Source organism: Acinonyx jubatus, chromosome E4 (assembly GCF_027475565.1).
Source record: "Acinonyx jubatus isolate Ajub_Pintada_27869175 chromosome E4, VMU_Ajub_asm_v1.0, whole genome shotgun sequence".
Classification (NCBI taxonomy): domain Eukaryota; kingdom Metazoa; phylum Chordata; class Mammalia; order Carnivora; family Felidae; genus Acinonyx; species Acinonyx jubatus.
In genome coordinates, this window is record NC_069395.1 from 59,544,486 (window position 1) to 59,568,781 (window position 24,296).

At 40.6% G+C, this 24,296-nt stretch overlaps 1 protein-coding gene across 3 annotated transcripts in view; it reads right to left on the bottom strand.

Moving 5' to 3' along the window:
- The window catches only part of GREM2 (gremlin 2, DAN family BMP antagonist), a 109,406-nt gene extending 85,846 nt beyond the window's left edge, over positions 1-23,560 (bottom strand). Inside the window, exons 1-2 of one of the 3 annotated variants that reach the window (XM_027046453.2) lie at positions 23,358-23,554; positions 18,740-18,819 (exon numbers count right to left, since the gene is read on the bottom strand). In XM_027046453.2, coding sequence (XP_026902254.1) covers positions 18,740-18,795 — 56 coding nt within the window. In that variant the 5' untranslated portion in view covers positions 18,796-18,819; positions 23,358-23,554. Of the gene's footprint in view, positions 1-18,739; positions 18,820-22,792; positions 23,121-23,357 lie in introns of those variants that run through there. The other 2 variants (XM_053209803.1, XM_027046454.2) reach the window with 2 other exon arrangements.
- Between the last annotated feature and the right edge of the window lie 736 nt (positions 23,561-24,296).

The following is a 24,296-nucleotide window of genomic DNA, read 5'->3' on the forward strand; positions in this document are numbered from 1 at the left end:
TAGGGTAAAGCAGGTGAATTGCCTGGGTGCAACATTTAGGGAGGTGCTCACTCTCAGGGTTGTGCCAACCCAGAGTGTGAAGGCTGCCTGCAATTTTCCACCCTTAACTGTTGTCACATGCAACTCAGCTGTGATTAAGGGGTTAAAATCAGAATGAAAGACTGGCATTAAATAGATTAAACACTATTCTTTTCCCCAGGGGAGATGTAATTAACAGAGACAACAGTTTGGGGATTAAAGAAAAAGAAATAAAGCTCTTAGCTGGTGAAAGACCCCTCAAAAATTCGCAATGGATACATGGCAACATACTCTACCCACAAATAAGGCTAATCCTGGGTTTCAAAAACACTGATTTAAGAGTACTAGCAGGGAGGAAGCTTGCACTTTTAAAAAGAATTTGCATTGACTGAGTGCCTTCTCAGAACAATTTTCCCACTTGGGTCCTCAAAGAAAAGAATTTAGAAGAATTTTACTATATTTAATTCAGAACCCACATTAAAAACAAACAAAACCCACACATAATTAGAGCAGGAAGCCCTCTCTCTGACTTATCCTAGAAACTGTTATGCTTCACAAGCAGATTGAAGGGAAATTTCTCCCTGCCTCAACATAACATTAAGACAAAGATTACTACATAGTGACAAAGCTAAATCATCTCAGGAGGATAGAGTTCCTTGCTCACTAACGATTATCATGTGCCAAGAACTAGCATGCTATTAATACTTGCAAAGTTCTCTGGACTAGGAATCCATTACTAGCAAAAGTACAAGTCCATTTTTATTCTAGGTAATTAATCTAATTTGACTTTCTCCTGATTGCTGCTTAGCAGAAATGGATGCTGACTCCCTTCTCTGTAAAGAACAAGTAGACCTTTACACTTCTCGCCGAGTAACCTTACAGCATAGTTCTCTCTATCATACCCTGTCTATGTTCAGTGAGTTCTCCAAGTGCAGAAAATTGTCCAGGGCTATGATTATTAGCATAAAAGATATCTAGTGCCCAATGGCTGGCATGTAAGGAAGGAGGGGGGCCTGGGGAGAAAGGCCCAGGAAAGACCCACAATCCAGGCCCCCAATCCCAAAGGAAAATAATAACGAAACCCTACACATTCAAGGCGATTTTCCAGAGAATACAGAGTTAGGCAGCCTTCAACCTTCATATGTTGCCTCCTTCAAAGAGAGCTGAAAAAGCATTTACCTCACTCTAAATAAAATGGCTTTTAAAGAATGAAGTTCAAAAGTGTTGATTTCAGGGATTTACTCAATCTCTAAAGATGCTTCAGGCAAAGAAACATGTTTGAAAATATCCTCCCAGGGTTCCATGCAACCCACTCTTCTACTGAAAGTGAATTAAATTGGACAAAATCAGAGACTGCAGAAAAGGGCTGAATACATATCAGTCATTAAAGCCGTCAGTGGAGAATTCTGGAAATAGATATGACATATATTATAGATATTTCTGGATTAAATTGATTTTACTCTCTCTCTAATCTGATTATTTGACCTACTCTTGGGTATGATTAATTTTGCTATTCTAAAGTTAAATTGTTCTAAGCAATATGTCAGAGAAAAATAAAAAGGCAGAGATAAATGGAGACTAAAATCCCTGAGAAACTTGCCACCCAAAAATAATCTCTGCTAAAATGTACACTGTGTATAAATATTTCCTTCCAGACTTTTATGCATACTTATATACATATGCATATGTTCATACATATGTTCAAAAATTTTTAACTTGTCACTTTAATGAGCATTTTTTCATGTAAATAAATAAGCTTTCATACATTATTCTTACCCACTGAATTGTGTTCCACTGTGTAGATATCATAGAAGTTATGAATGCTAAATTTAGATTAGACTGAAATATACTATAATGAATGGCATCCTCATTAGTCCAGAGAGACCACAAATGCTTGGTTTTCTTTTTTTTTTTTTTTTTTAATTATGAAAAAAAAAACCCTATGTTAGATATGGTCTTTACTAGGAACTCACTTATGTGGTGTCATCTCTAATCTTTGACCTGATGTGCAGGCCACAAGAGTAAAGCCTGCCAGAGCCCCACCATGTTCCCTCAGTCTCCTTACCACTTCTGTGCACTCCAACTTGGTTCTCAGGAACTAACGCCTTCCTCTTTGATGGAAGACTGCCATCACACCGCCACACCGAGCTCACTGTGCCTGCATGCACAGGCAGCTGGCAGTGCCTGGGAGTCCATGTTCTCCCTGGGGCAACCCTCAACCAGTAACTGATTGACAGATGTAGATGTATTAATATCTCAGCTCTTTCACTTCTGGGCAAAGATAATTCTGAGGCTGAATTTTGCACTGTACTTTGGTGTTGTCCCACAGGATTTAGAGCCAACTGCTCACCATGGTTGCTGGTTTAAAATGCACTCCTTACTGACTGCCTTGCTTTCCCTGGTCACTTCTGTGCACTTCCCAATATACTGCTTGCACTTGAATCCTTGGCCCAGGGTCTGCTTCTGGGATTACCCAAACTAAGACACCTGTTATGGTCTCTTCACCAGGAGGGTGCTGAAGGCACCCCCTCTGTGTTGTTGCAGAAGTAATGTAGGAATTCACCCAGTCACCAGACAGGAATACTCTCCTCACTGCACATCCGTATAGCATTTGATGTATTCACAGAAAAGCAAAGCAGTGAAGGCCATGTTTATTTTTCATATTGAAAAACTATAGACTCTGAGGTTAAGAATATTTTGTACAAGGTCATGCAGCTAGTTACCAGAGGATCTGTTTTCTTATCAGACAATTGCATCTTTACTAAGTAGCAGTTGTGTTTCAAAAGTGAGGTTAGCTTGGGATGGATATGTTGCCTGAATATCTTTTATGAAGTCTCAACCTTGAAATGTACAGTCTATTCAGAGTATTTTAAAAGCATAGTTATTTGCTTTATTCCTGATCATAATCTCTGCTTCCCATCCTCTTTATGTTACGTCTGCAGCACCTCTTTCACTTCCTTTGTCACCTAAGGGTAAACTGTCTCTGCCGTGCACTCTATGGGGTCATAAACTCATAAGTGCCATTTAGCTGAACCTTAGTAGGTTGGACTCAAGGGGGGACAGTGATGTGCATAGTTATAGTTCAAGGCAGTGTGCGGTAAGCACTCTAAGAGAGGTGGAAGGTCCTTTGGGAGGACAGAGGAAGGAAAGATAAATTCTGGCTGAGGGAGCAGGGAAGGCTTGATGGAACAGGTGGCCTTTAAGCTAGCCTTGGCAGGATGGGTAGGATTTCAACAGGCGGATGTCAGGGTGGGGAGGGGCAAGGAGAAAAGAGCAGCATGAGCAAAGAAAAATGAAATATGTGCTCAGGGAATGTCAAGTGGAGTGGGGTAACGGGTTCACAGAGCACATCGTCAGAGATGGGAGAGACGTGTTTAACATTACATGCCGAAGGACTCTACTCTTAGTGCCTGGGGGGTATCATTTTATTTGGTGAGCAGCAGATCTGTGAGCAAGGAAGTGTCTTACTTAGTGTGTATTTCAAGAATATTTATCTGAAGACACAGTTTTTTTTTTTATTAAATGCTACTGTGTTGTACTCAGTCATCTTTTTGCTATAGAATAAAGTTCACACAGAATAACATCAGTCTTTTGCCATGACTCTGACACTGTATAGTATCCGGCTTTGCCTGCTTTTCCACCTCAAATCGTGCCACTGCCATTGGTACACTTAGCTCTGAGCACATTTGCTTCTAGAAGTTCCTGGAAGTTCCTTCGGCTCATCTCTGGCCCAGGGATTCCACACTGCTCCTCCTTCCAGCCTCCACTGGCTTCCTTCCCCCACCCCCCAAGTTTTATTGAGGTATGACTGACAGATCATTGCATAAATTTAAGGTATACAGCATAATGGTGTGACCTACATATATTGTGAAGTGGTTACCACAGTAAGTTTAGTGAGCATCCGTCATCTATATAGAAACAATAAAAAGAGAAAGAAAAAAAAGAAAGAGACATTTTTCCCTGTGAGGAGAACTCTTAGGATCTACTTTCTTCACAACTTTCCTGTACATCCTGTAGCAGCGTCAGCTGTCGTCACCGTGGTGCATGTCACATCCTGGTGCTTACTTGTCTTGCACCACAAGTTTATGCCTTCTGACCCCCTTCCTCCAATTCTGTGCTGGCTTCCTCTTAACTGACATTTTTTCAAAGAAAATCCCCTTGCCCACCCAATCTAAAGTAACATTTGTGCAATTTTCTACATAGAAACTAACAAAGTTATTTATGATTTGTTTGTTGTACCCTCTCTGCCACTGTAATTGGCTCGTGAGGGCACGGATCCTATAGTCACGGTCTTTCGGGGCATCCCCAGAGCTCGGCAGAGTGACTAACACATACAAGAATCTAAAAAAAAAAATTGTTGAATGAATAGATTGAATGAAGTAGGATTAATATTGTTAGAAAACTGTAAAGACATTACACTGCTTTGAGATATCTCTAAATAAGGTATTCAGCATCTGATTATGGAGGTTTGTATCAAGGTCTCTGAAACATACTGGCTCAAGTGTGTAGAATATCATACAGTTTTGGATTTCCTTGCTAGCTGATGCATCGTTTCTAGGTGGAATTTCCTTTCACTACATTTGTTCCTTCTTCCCCACATTTCCCACCTCCAGCATTTTCTGGCCATTATTTCAACTAAGTGCTAGGCTTGGTAATTTTCCTAATGATCTGGAAATGGATTGCTCTCTTGCAGATGGCCATCGATTGAGTTGCCCAAGACCTGGTCATAAGTCATGACTTGCTGAAAAGAAAGGGAGTTTTTTGAAGTGGAGGGGGCCTTTGGAGGTCATCCAGCAGCTTTTGAAACACCTCCAGCATCCAAACTAGTAGACCCAGCACCTTCCCTGGCAATCTGGTTTCCTGATTTACTATGAGGTACGGAGCTGTTTATGATGCTTTTGATAGAAAATAAATGACTCTTAATTCCACTGTATGATGAAGTTCATATTTGAAATGTTTGAATAGGTTTTTCAGACCATGGTTCTACAATTGGCTATAAAATTTTACAGTCTTGTTTCAAGGATATAAAAATCTGTGATTGGAGCCTCTACTCCAGGCTACAACTGGAAGAATCATAAAGCTGAGGCTACAGCTGAGAGACACTTCTTCCTGGCTTTCGAATAAAAAAAATGCATCAAACTAAAGAATCAATGTATAAAGGTTGGTAGGCCTGATTTAAGACTACTTCTAAAATTAAGTTTCACCTGGAGGCTGAATGAAAGAACATTAATTAACACACCCAATGATCTCTAGAGTGAAAGGCAATCAGAACTGTAAGACACAGTTTATTCCTAAACTGAGTTCACATGGAAAGAAATTACTTGTTTTATAATTATTTTTATTGTGCCAATAAATGGACACAATGAGATATCATCACAATAGTGGCAGTTTTGATATTTAAAGGGAAGCCCTACCTTTGTTTATCATGTGGAATTTCTTCCTCTTCAAGCACATGATTTCTTGCTGTAGCTCCACGAACATAACACAACTCATTCTCAACATTTCAACGTTAGAATAACCCAAGGAACATATGTATATGAATTGCCCGAAGTTATGTTGTAGGTAAGTATCCATGGCTCGAATAGAAGTTAAAAGTTTGTATTTCCTAGAGCTGTATGATTAAAGTGGCTCCTCATATATGTAAATATTATTTATCTCACACCTTTGAATGCAGTCAAGAACTGGAAACCAAGTTAAAGTGATCTCTGAATAACAAAAACAGGTGGTGCAAAATTCATGCACAAAATCTTGTACATTTTTTTAGAAGACCATCTTCCACAAGCTTGTGTACCTTTATTTAATACTTAATTTTACTAAGCTCTGTTATTTGGCTTTCTGTTGCTAATAAAACAAATTCACCGTGGTTAAAAGTAAGGAATAAGAAACCACAAATTGGAAGGAGGAAAAGGAATAGACTTCTTATGTGATTCAGTACACAGCATACAGATGAGAAATGTCTCAGCCTCATAAAGATGACAGGACTTAGTTATAAAGCATTTGGAACAGTACCTGGCACATAGCAAGCACACTATAGATACTTATTAAATTAATATAAATAAATGTGTGCTTAATAAAACATGAGGGCCTACAGCACAATTGATGTTCTCTAGGATGATAATGATTTTACAAAGGAGGGTTTTATCGCTTTTAGTACATTATGTTTAATAGGGCAGGAAAATAAGCAATTTTGAAAATATTTCCATCAGGGAAAACAAAACATTTAAACTTAAAAAAATAGCAGTTAGAGTGGTACATTGTGATTATTTTCAAAACTCACATAGGATGGAAGTCCAACACCTGATGTCATCTGACAAATAGGGTTTTCTGAAGTCTTTCTGTTCTTGATTTATTCCTTGATTTACTGTGTAACATGGAGTCTATCACAATTCTGAGATGTGACGGAAACTACTTTCTAGTGACAGCAGTATATTTGGATTCAGTTTGTCATGTGAAAGGAAATGCTCGAGGTACAGTGGGGACCGAGGTTCTGCATCCATCTCTGGCCTTAACAGTGATCTCAAACTTACAGAAAACTGCCTAAAATCATATGCTTATGCACCTTCCAAATGTTGTCAACTTTGGGCCTTCTCCTGCTCTCCACCATAGAGACAAGCACTCTGAAGACACAGGTCCTGTCACTGACCCTTACACCATGATGCTGAATGGGAGAAATTTGCTTCCCTGGCTGGCCCTTTGCCTGGAATGTCTCCATCCCACTCCTCTACTCCCTGATGAAATTCCAGGATTTCTTCAAGGCCCATCGCAAATGCTACCTCCTTTGTGATGCTTCCCCTCCCCTCATGCTCCACATGCACCACAGGAAATGGGAGGCTTCTTTGTGCTCCACCATCACTCGGCATCTACGTCCACCATGACCTCTGTCTTAGTGTCCTCCACTGGGAAGCAGAAAAGCATGGTGGCTATGAGCTGAGGCCTGGAACCTGCACGCATCGAGGCTTGTGACCTGTTTCCACCAGTTGTATGTTGACAGACCTTGGACATGTTCCCCTTGCTGAGTCTCAGTATCCCAGTTTGAAAGGCCAGCATAAATATACTACTTAGTTTATAGGACTTAGTGAGAATTACATGGGATAATGAACAAAAAATCAATTAACAGAGAGGGTGTCATATGGACAGTTCTCAGGGAATGCTGGCTGGGACTGTTACTATTACTAACATAAGTCATGCATGTAACTTTTTTCACTAGATTGTGAGTGTCAACAGTGATTTCTTTTTTTTTTTTAATTTTGTTTAATGTTTATTTATTTTTGACAGAGAGAGAGAGAAAGACAGAGCATGAGTGGGGAGGGACAGAGAGAGAGGGAGACACAGAATCCGAAGCAGGCTCCGGGCTCCAAGCTGTCAGCACACAGCCCGACGCGGGGCTCAAACTCCCGGATCGCAAGATCATGACCTGAGCCGAAGTCGGCTGCTCAACTGACTGAGCCACCCAGGTGCCCCAATAGTGATTTCTTAATAGTGCCCAGCCCCACCCTGGCACACAGGAGGTTCTTAGTACTTGTCAATGAATATATGTGATTGCCTTCAGTGTCACATGTGATTTTCCAGGACTGTGTTTTCCTGAAGGGCTTACACTTCCCGAGGGGCCAGACCACTCTTCTTCCATGCCCTTGTTTGCCTGTAATGGCCTGCCTTCTGCCTGTTGTCCCAGAATATTTATTAACAGCACCCACTTAACCTCTGAAAAATGTCTGGTTTGGACAATAAGTTTTATGGTCACCTAGTTCTGAGAGGCATCTCATCAGCTTTATTCCCAGAAACTAAGTTCCTTGATGTACAGAACACATACTACATTTGACATTGTGGGGAACAGTCAATCAGTTGCTTTCTGGAGCTAAAGTCCTTCCTACAGAGGAAATATTCAATAAATAGTTGATAAAAATAAATGGATGAAAATTGAGTCATTATTTTCCTTTTTTGGGGGGAAATAAAATAGGGTGAAATACAGGATGTGAGTCTAGGAAGATAGGAATAGTGGACTGAGAAACTCTTTCTGCCATTTAGAATTAGAAGTGGCATCACCCTACATGGGTAGAACATGAGAGCATTTAATAATAAATCCATAATGAGATATAAGGGCAAGACCAAAGAAAAACCCAAGTTAAGGGTATATATGCTTATATATATGTTTGGCCTCAGATCTACTTATGAATAATATTTTCAGGGAATACTACTATGAAATTTAAAGAAAAAACTTAGTTCAGAGTTTTCTGGGTGTTTGCTTGTTTGTTTTTTGATTCTAGGCAGTGTGATTCACTGGCCTAGCCCTCAGGAAAATGGTGCAGTACTAGCTTCCTCATTAATCCTCAGGTTCCTTTTCTTAACTTATTTTGCTCTCTCAGCACTAGGCCCCCATCCCCTCCCTGTGTACCCTGTTTCCTGTGTCTCTCTCCCCCTGTGCACCTGTATACTGGCCTTGGCAATCCAGAGTTCTTTGGTCAATCTTCAAATACCCCAGCAGTGTTTTTCTTTCCAAGTCACTTTCCAAATTATGGAATGGAAGGTGTTATTTCCTATTAAGGGAATTTCAGGCACCAGAAAACCCACTGGGAGGAAAGGCAATCTGAGGATGAGGATAGCATCCTGGAACACGTCTGGAGGCAGCATATTGAGTGGATGGAAAGCATGGGCTTTGGAGTTCGGCCGAGTTGGGTCTGAATTCTGGCTCCTTACTACTGGAAGTGTGGCTTTGGGTCTTCATTTGTGTGAAAGGAATAACAATAAGACTTGACTCTAAGGTTGCTTTGAAAATTAAATGGGATTGTCTTTGTAAAACACCTAATAATATGTGTGTAGGTTGTAATCTTGCTGAAGGTTATGAGTTAGAGCTTTGGAAGTAGATAGACAGAGGGCTTAACTTTTGCTTAAGGGGAAATAACTTGACACCCATGCTTCTGAAGCACAGAGATAGTGGTGCTTTTCTCAGGATGGTTATTAAGGCTTAAGTGCATGTAAAAAAGACTGACTCCAGTCCTTGAAACATAGTAAGTCCTAAATGAGGTGTGGCTATTATAATAACAGCTATAATTAGATTGCTCTACTATGGACGGGCCCAATGAATGATAGAGATTATTTTTCTTGTCATTGTTATTATCAAATCTTTGGCATTTCTGAGTTCGTCTGAGAGATGGATATCTTCCTTATTTCAACATAAGGTAGAACCCTGAATCTAATCAATCATTTTATATAATAACATTTCTTATGTAGGGGCAACTTAGTCAGTGTTTGAAATCCATTATGTTTTTCCAGGGAGAAGCTAAGGTAATGCAAAAGTACATACAGATTACTTGTTATTTTCTGTGCCCCATCACCACTTACCACAGTCATTTGCATGCACCCACCCGATATGACAAGGTGACTGGATCTATCTTTAATGCCATCTTGGGCTGCGGAGAGCGGTTTAGAGCACTCCAGGTAAGCCGCTGTTATGAAACAGGATTCCAGGTCAGCTGCCTCTAGTCACGTAGATGTACCCAAACTTATGCTCTGACAGAAAAACAAACATTTGGTTATCTCCTTGTGCGTACTTGGGGGAGAGGGGGAGAAAAAAGAAAAAAAAAGAAAAGGATCTGACCTTTTGATATTCACTTTCTCCATCCTGCGTTCTGGCCAGTGGACAAGTAAATAAAGGCTGGAAACTACAAGCCTGCTGTGCCATTCTTCGTCATGAACTAAAATCCAGCCAACGCCAGATATGAAACCAGAAACAAGGAGCATTACTACTCTACTGAGGCACATTGCCTTCCTCGGATCATGTTTTTCCGAAGAGCTACACCTGAATGTGACTTGCTGGGATTCCAATAATCCTTTTTTATGATCGTGGTTACGATCCTTTCGGAAAAAGCCAGTAATGAGACCCCTGTCTCTGGTGTGCAGCAAAACCCAGAAGCCAGAGCATTCCGAGAGCAGAGTGCTGAGGGAGCCTCCTGAGCCACGGGCAGGCAGACCAGCAGGACATTTTAGATGCCACGGACTGTCTGCATCTACTCTTAGTTCAAAGAACTAGGAAAAAGTTGCATAGCACATCTATTGTACTCTCACAAAAACAGAACAACAACAAAAACGAAACTGCTAAGCAGATGATGTGTGGGAGTTGTAAACTGCTTAGCATACCAGGCACACGCTCTCCTCCAGTACAATGTGTGCTTCCTAGTCTCTACAAAGCAAAACTAGTGATTCACATTTGCCCCTTTTGCCCCGTTCCCACTTCACTTAGCTCAGAGGTAGCCCTCCCTATTGAATGCTGCTGTTATCTGCTTGGCGTGTGTCTCCCCTGCTGGACCGGGTGCTGTAGGAGGCCCGGAGCACAGCTTAGTCCTTTTTTACATTCCTAGTGCCTGGCACACTGTAAACACTCAATAATGTGTGTTGATCGTATGTGTGTAAATCAGAACCCTGACGAAACAGGGCAGAAGTTCTAAACTGATGGCCAATTTGCTAATATTACCTGTGACTTTTTCTACATTTAAACAGTTATAGATCCTTACTTTCAACTCCACATGCTCCAAGTTACTCATTTTTTCACGCACCCTAAAAACATTTTCAATGCACCTACCCTTCAGGCCAGCTACTGAAGGGGTTTACACAGATGGAAAAAATTTTTTCCCCTCCTTTAATGAGATTATTGAGTCTGTGTCATGAGCCACAGTCTATATATTCAGAAGCCTCCCTAATAAATATTTTTGGGTTTATTTGATAGTCTTGGCTGTCATTTGAAACAGAAAATCAGTTCAACACCACAGCAGTTACTATTGACTAAACAGCTCCAAACCTCAATTGGCCAATGTTTTAATCATATGGAGACAATCTGAATTTTACTGCCATTGAGAAACAACAGGAATATCTAATGCAGGAATTAGGAATGCATATCAATTTTCACAGTGCAGTGTGGCAATTATGAGAGTACACTTTCTTGTTGTCATTAAAAGGGCTTTCTGGTAGCCAAACTATTGTTCTGGTGTGTGGTGAGTCTAAAGACTCCAATGGCCTCTCTGCCTTTGATCTTTTGAGTTTCTAAAGTTGTGGGATTTTGCATGCTACACTGATAATCTGGGAAAATGTACAATCACTATAAAAGGAAATTTTCCTATTAGTCCAAGAATAATCGTTTATAGCAAAACCACCTGACAGAAACATGTGGGTGCATATCACCCTTGTGAAGACCAAAGATATTTTTGCAACTGAGGATTATTTTCTTCCCTTTGTACAAATCCATATGGTGCCTATTCAGACATCAGTCATCAGCAATACTGTCTAATTCAACCCCAAGAATAGAGTTCACAATTTTTGCTCCAAATATGGATAAAAAGACATTTTATGAAGAGTTAGCTGTTTCATCTCCCACAGCCCAATTACTTGAGGTCAATGGCATGTAAACTCAACTGGAGTAGGGAAGCAAACATGAATGAAGTAGCCAAGGAGTATGGCTTTCCTGCCTTGAACAGACCCTGCTTCATCTATGCCCTGCTTCCTGCTGCTTCCTCTCCTGGAGTAAAACATCTTCCTGACTTTGCAAAGGATAATGCTTCTCCCACACTGAACAGTCCATCTGTTGCCAACTCTCATGGTAATCTGGGGGCACCACAGTAAGGACTGCTGGGCCTCATTCATTCATTCAATAGAGAGTAAAGGAGGGAGGTGCCCACTATTTACTGGGGGATCTGTCCCAGGTGGACGTCTGGTTGTGCACGTCTGGTTCCAGAAATAAAAGGAAAGAGGAAGGAAAAAAAGCACTGTGCCAACATGACTTGGCTAAGGAAGAGCAGAATGTTTTCCTCCTGAGAGTGACCTTCCTCTGACAAACAAGAGGGAGAAGGTTCTGGATGGACTCTGACACCAACTCTTTTCTTTTCCCAAATCCTGTCCAGAGGCTGCATTTGTTGGTTAAAGTAATTCTAAGTATGACCAAGTAAACCAGTCTAACTAGGGCATTTGAACCAGAGAAGACACTAGTTGTTGGGGATGAGGAAAAACCTGACTACATACATCATAAGAAAGATGCATCCTTGATCCAAACAGAAGGAAAGGAAAGTCATTGCCATTATTTCAGTAAGCCAAAATGTACTATGACACTTGGAGACCTGAGAAGAAGAATTTAAGGCTACTTTACTCCTCCTCCTACTTTATTCCATTTTCTATCTGCTCATCACTTGCACTGAAGACACTGTTGGACTTCTAAAAATGACTGGGACTATTTCAATGGACCTCAGCCTTGGAGAGTTCAAGCTCTGGGATTATTTAGTATTACAGAGAGCAGGAGAAAAGTTCATCCAAATTAAACAACAACAAACTCCACTGCATTTATACAAAATCCTTCTACTGTCCCCAAAGCAAAGTGATTTCTCCCCCACTTTGGCACATATCCTGAAGGCTGCACCTTGGACCTTTGTGAAATCTCCTACAGCACTTCATGTACTGTTGATTTAGGCTCAGCGTAGTGGTGGAGGTCCACTGGGGAACGTGGTGTAGTAGAAAGAGGAATAGACAGGGAGACGGGGAACATGGGTTCTACTACCAGTTCTATAAAAAGCTAGTTAACTGTCTTTTAAAAAAATTTTTTTGGAAAAGGTTTATTTATTTTTGACAGAAAGAGACAGACAGAGTGCAAGAGACAGAGGGGCAGAGAGAGAGGGAGACACAGAATCCAAAGCAGACTCTGAGTTGTCAGCACAGAGCCCAATGTGGGGCTCGACCCCACAAACTGTGAGATCATGACCTGAGCTGAAGTCAGACGCTTAACCCACTGAGCCACCCCGGGGGGCCCCCAGTGAGCAGTCTTAAAAATCACATGCCTTTCTCGGCTATCAGTTCCTTATCTGTAAAATGAGAAGATTAAATGAATTGTTTCTTTGTATCTCTAAAACTGTAAGTTAGAAGACTAATACATAACACAGGTCATAGGGTGGAGAAAACAGAAAGGTAATGATGAAAAACGGCACACGGTATGATTTGCCCAGGCCCAGAGCATCAGACATTCTTCAATGGAAGTGACATCTCAGTCCTCCAACACCCTTGGCACCTTATCCGCCCACATCCTTACCAGTTACATCCAGTTTTCATCTTGTGTTTTTATTATTGAAATATATGTTCTGTCTTCCCCATTAGCTATAAGTTCCTTGAAAATATAGTCCATCTCTGATATTCTGCCATTTCTAGCTCTGGACCCATAAATAATCGTCCAAAGAATCAATGGTTCGGATTTAATGTTTAATTCTTTAATTAACTTTAATTCTTCTACAAGTTATTACATTTGAAAGATAAAATTAAGACTCAAACATTGATCCCAGTTTATAAAATTGGATTTGAACTCTCAATTCTAAAGGACTCACAGAAATGAGTTGTTCTTTGATTAAACATTCACAGGTACTCATTCTGAGAACCTTTGCTTTTTTGCCCCAATGCACTAATACCAGAAGCCTGCTAAATACATACATACAGACATACGTACATACATACATACATACATACATAAAAACAAGAGTTACATTTTTGTGCCTGGGTTGAACATATTACCTTAAATAATTCTTAAAACAACACTATAGAATTTTAAATGAGGAATATTGCTACTAAGTAGCTACTAAGTCATAGTGCCACTCAGACAGGAATGGAGCCTGGTTTATCTGATTCCAAAGTTCATGCTTACCAGTGCATGCTCCCTCTGTGTTTGATTATCCACCCAACACAACCTACCTAGACTGTTGTCTCTGTGAGTCTTTAGTAGGAACCCTACATCAATGTGAGGCAATACAGCTAAAATCATTGAAGAAAAAGGCAGTATGTAAGAGCTTTGTTGTAGTGAAAAGGCAGTGAATTTTATTTGGAGTTCTTAATTTAACGCTTAGTCCCCTGATGGCTTCACAACGTTAGGAAATTTACTGAAGCTTAATAAGCTTCAGTTCTTTGTCAGTAAAATGTGGACAATAGCATTTATCTCAATATGTTTTTTAAAAAAATTCAATGAGATATTGTATGTTGAAATACCTGAAATGCATAGTATGCGCTCGATAAGTCCTTCTTTGTTCCCCTCCCGAATCTGCCTTTCAGCATAGGCACTGCCTTCCCAAACAAAGTCTGTAACAATAAAAAATGCTTTACCTCCCTAGAAGTTACCGGAAGCCACCAAGGCTCCAGCCATCCTGAAAGCCATTTGCTATCAACACTTCCATTGAGTTGAATGGAAGTTGCTCATCCTGCCATATACAGGATTCTTTTTTGGGTCTTATTTGAGTACTTCGTGGTCCAGAACTATATTCTCCATGAACCAATCTCACGATGATACTTATATCGAGTAAAATCACAAGTATCCTTTCTCATATTTTCCTCCTTAATTTATTTTTTAAAAATGCGGCCACTGGTTCTGCAACAACAGTGACCTCTACAGGGGTATTCATCGATTCATTTGCCAAACATTAAGTATCTTGGACTAGAGATGTAAAGATGAAAATGCATGGCCCCTTAGATATCTCACAGGACAGCAGGGGAGAAAAGAAATGAAAAGACAGTTAGAATGCAGCACAGAGCTATCTATGACTGACTGGGAAAGCCATGCAGAGAGTCTCTGACTCTTTAGGGCACTCGCCAGACCTGATCAGCAACTGTGGCCTTCAGCCATCCAATTCACTCATCCAACAAGTCCTTCCTGATGTTTGAGACTAGCCTAGAAACACTTGCAAAGATATGTGGCATGAGGCATGACTTTCAGGACTCTTCTCTCCTTATAGAAGCTGGTTGGCTCAAACCCTTGCAAATCCAAATTGAATAAAGCAACGTCTTTGTCTTTTGGTCTTGACCATGTAGCCTCAGTGTTATGTGGAAGCATCAAGGGCCAACTCCGTATCTGATGTATGACTCCCCTCAACTGAACTCAATCCAGTGCCCCCCTCACTGCCACCTGCCAGCAAAGCTTCCTTGGCTCACAGGGTGGCTCATTCCAGTTGAAGCAACTTCAGCTGATAGAAAGTCTGCCATCGAATAAGCCAAATTTACCATCCTATAGAGTGAGGTGTCTTACATTTTTGTCCCCCATAGACTTCCTTTGGGTCTGATGCATCTCCTTTTCAGGATAATGTTTCTAAGTTCAGAAATGTATACTCTTAATAGAAAACTGTGTGTGTGTGTGTGTGTGTGTAATATAATAAAATATAACAACATATATTAAAAACAAAGTGTGATATAGATTCATGTGGTCTTTTTTATAACCTATTAATAATAAGATCTAGAAATAGGTATAATAATTACCATAATTTTGAAGTAGTGATATGTGTGATATTTTGAGACATCTGTATCAACTGTAATGTGATATGAAAATAGCTCTGGGGGTGCCTGGGTGGCTCAGTCGGTTAAGCGTCCGACTTCAGCTCAGGTCACGATCTCGCGGTCCGTGAGTTCGAGCCCCACGTCGGGCTCTGGGCTGATGGCTCAGAGCCTGGAGCCTGCTTCCGATTCTGTGTCTCCCTCTCTCTCTCTGCCCCTCCCCCCTTCATGCTGTGTCTCTCTCTGTCTCAAAAATAAATAAACGTTAAAAAAAAAAAAAAGAAAATAGCTCTGATCTCTATTGGTGACAAAGTGATGGTTCTGCTAACACTACTGTGGTTTGTTGCTCACATTCATAACTAAAAGAAATGGGAAATTACAATCACAGGGTAGTGGAAACAAGGATGCAGGTTTTTTTCCACCCAAATTCACAGACTCCCCTGAGTTCTCATAGACTACCCCAGAGTAAAGAATTCTTTCACAGAGGTTTTTAAAAAAAACTGTTCCTTGCAACCACAGAGAGCAAATAAGTCCTCTTGAACTCTCCTGCTTCTCCCAAATTAAGCCCTCCAATTCAAAAACTGACATTTTTTCCATATTCTTCAGTAACCTTCTCACTTTGTCTGTATGAGATAGTTTGCTAATTCCTAATTAAAGCACTGAGACCAGAAAGTCAGCAAGTATTCCAGTGTGTTACAACTAGCCCACAAAACCCCAAAGGGATGAAGGATAAACTTGCACTGGCACCCTCTCATAATGAAGTTGTCTCTCACAGGAGAAAAATCTGTCAAAATGGTCATTAAGCATTTTAAAGTCAAAGCAATACTTTTTTAAAAAGAGGAGTCATTGACTTTTAATGACAGTTGATTTTCTTACTGAAATGATCATTTTAAACAAATGTGTAACACAAGGCATCAGTAACACAAAGCAAAAAATGAAAGTTTGTTTCCCAAGATGACTGAATGTGTCATTTTTTTGGCCTATGCTACATGTGTGTATTTACAGGTTTCTGAAGACTGCACCTTTCAACAGATAACAAGCAGGAGTCTCTGATCCTAGCCATAAACTAGATATAATTGGATCTCAATAGAGGTACAATTAATTAAGCACCAATTCTGCTCTGGGAAATAAAAAGATGAATAAGAAATGGCTTCTGTCCACAAGGGAACCTAAAATTTATTGAAAGATGTAAACAGATGACAAAAACAATTATACAAGGGAGACTAAAACCATCGTTTATTGGAGGGGAAGAAATAGCCAAATAATGTAAAGAAAAGATAATAATCAGTAGACTTGTATTGTCAATCAAATGGTTTTGTTAACAAGGCAAAATGATACCATAGACTTTCAAGGCATCCTGTATTATAATACTATGCAAACACCATTATAATTACTTGGATATTCTTTGTCTTTCCCACTTGTTTGAGCTCTTCACAATTATCCCATATAACCTTGAAGCACCTCCCACATGGTATCCTCTCCACACATAATATAAATAAGTGAATGAAGGTGTAACATACTATGGGAAAGGTGGAGGACAGGGGTTTGAAACCCAGTTCTGCAATTTGCTTGGCTGTGTTAAATTTGAAAGCTCTTAATCTCTCTCTAAACCTTAGTTATCTCTCCTGTAAAACGGGGATAATAACAAGAATACTAGGATTTTGGTATAGATTATACGATACCTACAAACTGTTTAACAAACAATCATCCTTCAAGGAATGTCAGCTCTCGTCACAGAAGGAAGCATGTAGAACTGATGCTTAGAGCTGGAATGAAATATGATGATCCACTTCCACTTTCTCCTTTTAAAGAGTGAACTCAAGAAATTGTAGGTTGTCCCTAAGGCCATACTTCCAGTGTGAAAAACAGGAACAGGTGAAATCCCAGTTCACCTGAGTTTCCTAGCTTAGTAAGTTTTAATAATAACCAGATAACACTCTTCTAGGTCAAAAGAGTCTTAATACCATTTGGTTCTCTAAAACAAAGTAATGTTATTGTCTGTTTACTCCAAAGTTTACATTCTCTGAATTCATAAAAGTGAGATACCTTAAGTACCTTTCCCATACTATTTGTCAAGTTGAAGTCTTGGATATATATACCTGAAGCATTTCTATTGCTCCAAATATTTAATGAGGAACAATGAGGCACGCTCTCTGCAGGCTAGAGGATGTGGCCCTGAGACACAAGCACATCCTTAGGAAAAGTGTTAAAATTGACACCTATCTATTTTTCTCTCAGATAGTAGGCTTGAGGATTAATATTTTTCATTTGTTTATAGTCTATCAAATGAGACACTCCTATGACTACAGATATAAATCAAGCCACAGTCAATCAAGATTATTTCCATATATGTAATTTTAATCATTTAGTGATGAGTTGGTGATATAGAAAGAAGTTTGCTGCTGTTGTTTTTAACCGTATGAGTAAATGGCTTATACAGGAATTAAATGCAACAATGTATGTGGAAATATAAAGGGTCATGCTGGTGATAATAACCATACTATTTTATTACTGTTGCTGTTGTTACTGCTATACAAACAAGAAGCTCAAGAGCTATTTGTTGAACGAATGCTTGCATAATGGCCACGTTCTTAGCTATCAAATGTTGTGGTTATCATCAACTGCCTTAATCAATAAAACTTGCAGAAGATAAATCCTTGAGGTTGTAGTAAAGATTAAATTACATAATATGCAGGAATGTGTCTAGTATAATCTGGTAAGTGTTAAGCACTCAAGAAATGTTAGCTGAATCTTAACTTGTAAAGTGATTAATAAGGAAAAATTAAAGATAGCTTGAAAATTTGATGAAACTTAGATTCCTAGAAAAAGCAGTTGGCAATGAAATCTCATTACAGAGCTGCTGAAGTTAAATGAACTCTAAGTACAATACCACACATTTATCAACTTTCCCCAAATGCCGCTACTGCAATTAGAAAATATAATGCATTACTCAGGGTTTGTGTTGTAATTGCATAAAAGCAGAGCGAAGGCGGCAAGTTTCCCACAGGTGATAAGATTAGCTTCCTCCAGCTTTTAGAATCATGGTCATAGAACCAGGTGGAATGATTTTTAATGCAGACAGTATTTGTACTAGACAAAGTCAATTTGGCTTAGCATTTCACATGAGCTAGTCAAGTGTTCGCCTGCTCAGTGTGTGCTCTTTCTCCGCTCTCTTGCCGTTTAAATAAATTATAGGAGAGGAGAATTTTAGCTTGGAACTGCCACTAATCCATAACATGAAAGTCATGTTTGCGAATATTTGTGCTCTTGGCATCATATCCTTCAAAAACTCTATTTCAGGAGAATTTTTCCATTAAGTCATGTATTTCCTTTGTTTCTAATTCCCTTGCATTCATAATTCAGAAATGTTTTCTTAGCGTAACATACCCTCAAGTATGTCTTTTCCTGAGGGTTCCTGCATCTGCCAGAACACGATGATCTTACTTACCCTGTTTTGCCTCTCAAACAGGTAAGTACCTTCAAAGAGATTTCTCCTTCAGCCATGGGATTCCTTTATTGCAAAGTAATCTAAAAAAAAAGAGACGGAAACCAGAGTTTCTCTGACTGAAAGGAGTTTCGAAGCGATACAATAACTGAAAAGCCACGGTGGTGATTCTCAGCCTCTAGGATTTATCTCTTCCTCCCTTGTTGCTAACACCCCACTATTAAAGCATTGTGTTTGGTTCTGTGGTGACCCTGGATGAATCCTCCCCTTTCATCCAAGCTTTCTCAGCACTGGGGCACTGCATAGTTCCAGACGGTACATGGGAGTGCTACAGAGGCTAATCTGACTGCAAATGCGGAGGACACACAGTGACCTCCCTTTCTTCCCAGACACCAAGAAATCTTTACTTTGTCCTTGAAAAAACCTTTTTCTCTGATTCAAGGACACCATACCTCCCAGCAGAGTAGAGTGGCACCAGAGAGAAGCAACGATCAGAGCCTCCAAGGCCTCATTCGTACACACAAATTGAGCCTTGCTGGGCAGCCCCTGAAGGTCCCAGGGTTCACTTTCCTGAATTAGCCTCAGAATCATCCTTTCTTGACACAGAGGTCATGGCTTCCCTCACCCTCATGTGCCTGTCCCCAGCCCAATGTCCCTTCTGCCTCCTCTTCTCCCAGGAGGAACCTCAGCTTTTCACCGAGAATGTTTTTTTCTGGGCCTCTCAGATTTTGTTTTAAAGCACCTTCCTGAGCTGCCTCCTAGGGCCTTCATACTTAGTAGCAAGTTGTGTGGCATTTGAACTAAAGAGGGCCAAGAGACAAAAGTATCCTGTAGCTAAAATCACCAACCTAGCTAAATTGAGACGAAATGTGCAGAAATTACCACTGCCAGTTACAGGCTTCCCACTTTAAGAGTGATTATCTCTCCTATGCACATTTATACTTTGCCCCCATGATTTGGCTGATCCGTGAAAGAGACAACAGTGCGAGGCTTATGAGCCTTGAGTTTTTAAAAGGCTGGACCAGGTGTGCTAAGGACTAGGTTTGACCATCTCTGAGATTCTAAGAGGTGGATGCATAATTCTTATTTTTTAGCACATGGTCTTAAACTCTGGAACACTAAGAGACGCTATTCCAGCCCTTCTGTTTTGAAACCAAATTCGCGAGGATTCTAGACACACTATTGATTGCCAGCACATAAAATGTATTCTTGTGGCCTTGAACCTGCCTTTGACACATGCTTAATGTAAAGGCTAGGTTTATGGCTAAAGCAGCTCATAAGCCTTTCCCCTGGAGAACCAACTCAAGAAACCTTATTCTTTTTTTATCTTTTATTCTCTGCATTCTACTTCCCTTTTCCCCACCCACCTGCGGGCAGAGCAAAGATAAAGACTGAATAGCTTCAAAGAGTGAAGTTAATTCAAAGCAAGAGAAATTGAGTTCTCTCTTAACTATGTTGCTTTCCTCATTTTGCCAGGCGGCACCAAGTCTGGAGGCAAAAGTGGAAACAAACCTTTCTGAATGTGGTATCCCTTGTTAAGTAAGGCCCTAGACTCTGCTTTCCAAAAGAAGGAAGGTGCAGACAATTAGGGAGACAGGTTCAGCTATTTGGGGATTGGAGTCTCCCGCTGGTCAATAGGAGGCAACACTTTTCGGAGTTTGTATGCTGCCCTCTCCTGGCCTGTGTATACAGGAGTGTTAACAGCTCATCAAGTGTATGGATTTTCATCCCATACCTGTGTGCAAGGTACCTGTGTACACATGAGACTGTTTAGAATACTCAGAAAATCTCACTAAATTTTATACTTGAAGCTTATTTGAGGAAATAAACTCATTATTGCTTTGACTCTTGGATTCATATTTAAGGATGCCAATCTTTATGCCATCTTCTCTCATAGCCTAGTGCTTTGACCCTCTCCTTATTCGTCCTCTTACTGCCATGTGGGACTCTGCTCTGCAAATCAGTGTTCCACATGAGCTGGGTCCTGTGGATGTGCCTGCCAAAGACATCTTCCCAACAAAAAGTGGTGGCCATGGGAAATATCTGTATTTAGATTAGTGGTTTGAGGACCATACTGCAGCCTGACATGTGATCAAGATTAATTCTATGCATTATTAGTCAGCACGTCCAATTCATATAAAGGAGTACTGTGTCGTAGGAAGAGAAACAGCTGAGTGAACACAGGAATAGATGGCACCGGAGGCTGAATTTATAATTGCATGTTTTCCCCTTCGAAACAATTTGTCTTATTTGTGCTGGTCCTTTGTGCGACTTGTTTTAAGCCCAATACTTGGCACGTTTGGTTGCAATAATTCATTACTTTCTCCTAAATACTTAAAGGACCCTGATACTGAGAAAATGCTTACAATCTGGCATGATTGCTGTAGCGACCCTGGGGTACAAACATGGCTGGTCTAATCTGTTGTGTGCCTGTGACTGCGCAGCCTCTCAATGTTTGTCCTTGACCTAGGCCGGCCAGGCCTCTCCATATCAATAGGAACTCGGGCGCCCAGACTGGAAGCCTAATTCCATTCCTTTGCTTTAGAAGAAGAGGGCTAAGGAAGAGGTGTTTACTCTAAAGAGATTTAAAGGCATGTACCTTGTTTAAACTTTACCAAACGGGTAACTTGCGGGCATCTAAAGCTCTGGCTGGCTATACTAAAAGGCACAGGGAATGAACTTTTGATTACTTCTCTCAGTGAAGAATGATAGCACAAAACAATGAGTAATCAAAGCATTGTTTACATTTATCTTCAAAAAGCCATCGTGTCTCTTAGTTCAGACAAAGTGTGTATATACATTCAGTCTCAAATTTACTTTGTCGCCACCAACATGACCAAAGTTGCTTTAGAGTTTGAATGGCAAGAGGGAAATGGGCCTCAATTTATTTCAGATATTATATTTATAGATTGAAAATGTTTATGGTGACACAAGACTACACTTTTAACTGTAAATAGAATTTAGTTGGGTCAATTAATTAGTATTTATTTAAATAGGTGAATTCTTCACAGTCAGTTTCCTTTGTGATGTAAAAAGAGAAAAGTATTCATCTATAAAATAAAAATGCTGTCTCCTAAATAAAATATTCATTTGCCATGTATATTCTTTGACATGATTTCAAAAATACCCTGTTAAATCATTCAAACTTGGCAATGGGCAAAAATATGGACATTTTTCATGACTACATGCCTGCATTTTCCTTAATGACAAAAGAACATGTTCATTTGATAAAAAAAAAAAAAAAACAAACACACGGGTCAATGTAAATTCTCCATTGTGATATGTAAAACAAATACCTTTCTTATAACTTCCTTATCTACCTTGGGCAGGCACATGTCTTGGATAAGGAGTGCCCTGAAAACCAGCCATGACAGAATGGGGAATTGATTGCGAATTACCAACGGATGGTTTGAATATGTTCCACCAAAAATCCACAGAGAACAGTGCTAGTAAGATAAGGTATTCTATTGCTCCTGCACCTGCTACAGTGACATTCTCTTGTTGAACTAGAGCCTCAATCCGAATATGTTCTTCACTGCAGGAAAAGCTGGTTTTCCAGGCATTCAGAGCAGTTATACACCAGTTATTTGAGGATCGCCCAAAGCAAGACTAATCTTTTAACTCAGGCTTCATTCAATCTCTATTGGCTTTTCGAAGGGCAAGACTGAACTCATTAAGCAATGTTAATTTAATCACAAGTAATCAACAGGAAAAAAAAGTTATATAACCATCTTCAAATTTTGAAATCAAACATGGTAAAAACCCAGGGAATAGATTTTTTTTTAATACAAAACTCATGTCTCAAAATGAAATGAAGAAAAAATGGAAAAGAAATGGCCAGATGTCTACCGAATTTAGTATCAAATAAAATCAAACCAAAAATGGGCATTTCCTCACAAGTATCACATTTATAATACATTTCCAATTCACGACTTTTTCATGTAGTAATATATGAGGTCTTGAAACTCATCCTGCCTGAGGGTGCAGAATACAAATGCATTTTCCACTCATAAGACGATGTAAAAATAATTCAGGTACACAAGAAGAGTCACTGACCATTACACTGAGAAATCCCTTTCTCCCTTCTCGCTTCTTCTTCAACCACAGCAAAGCGATACAGAGATATTTCACTCAAGAGCTTAGTCCACGTTGGCCATTCGCTTTAAAGATCAAAACCATGCTCAAGTCCGCTCTGGTTCCTGTTCCTGTGGGGAGGCTATTAACCTGATAGGTAGGTGGGAACGCTCAAAGCCTGCTTTCTAACAATCAGATAGTGTTTGAGTTGCTGTAGGTCACAGTTACAACGGAGGTCACCGAGATACAGAAGTGGGCAGCATGGCAACATGCAGGTACTGATGTTATTTTAAAGGAAGAGATGACGGTCAAGTTTGAAGGTCCTTGTTTTACACTCACGGATAATTCGATAGGTGAATATACCCTGTGGCCCCCAAACACATGTTAACAGCTTTGATTATCCAGGGTGAATCAAGCGAGCCACTCACTCAGTGCTTTCTACTCTGACCGGCAGTGGAACCAACGATGTCCATTACTTTTAAGTGCCTGGCGAACGTAGAAACCAGAAACCTTGTCTGTGCCACATTAGTCGTGACAAGCTGCATACCTGCAATGACGTGATGGACGCCTCCTCCTCGGGTCCCTCTCCTCTGAGCTATATAGTCCACTGCCGGCCGCGCGCTGGCTCTCCCTCTGCCGCCTTCGGGGGCCGGAGTGCCGCGGACGCGCATGCGGAGGCGCGCGGGGCTGGGGGCCGCGGGCAGCCGGCTCCGCGGGGCGCGCTGGGCTGCGGCTCGCAGATGTGCACGGGCGCGAGACTCAGCTCTGACTCGGCGCGGCGCTGCACCCGGGTATTACCGCGGTCTGGGATTTCTATTGGCTCCGCGCACCAAACAAATCACACCCGCCACCCCCCTTCTCGGTTTCACTCAGCGCTTGTTTCTCATCTAACCCACAAACGTTGCAGCCACACACACTTCACTCGCTTGCAGTGTTTCTCTTTTTCTCCTTCCAGTCTGGATTTACAACCCTGTGGTCAGCTGTAACATTTTTTTTAGCAGACTTCCAATCCAAACCTTCTTGTTTATGTAGAGAAATTCTCCATCCTCCAAACCCGCAAAAACCACTCATTCCCCTCAGATCTTCCTCCTTTTGTTGATGGGTTTGCAATGTGAAGAATGTACAAAGCCTGTGTGTGTGTGTGTGTGTGTGTGTGTGTGTGTGTGTGTGTGTGATGCGTCCGTGTGTGTGCGCGCGCGCGAACACACACACGCACACACTCACATACACACACACCAGACTCCTTTTGTTTTGAATAACTGAGGTCAGTGAAATTAAAGGCAAGCTGAGCCCAATAACCTAAGTGAGAGCTCAACTAATAAAATCTTGAATGAATTCAGTGGAAAACACTCATTGCTTGAGTTTGTTTTCTGCTCCAAATAGAGCTTTGGTCATTATCCCTATTTTTGTTTATTGAATGCAGAGGTTTTTAATGCAAATCAGACTCTTACAGCATCCAGTGAACATGGAACAATGACGCCAGACC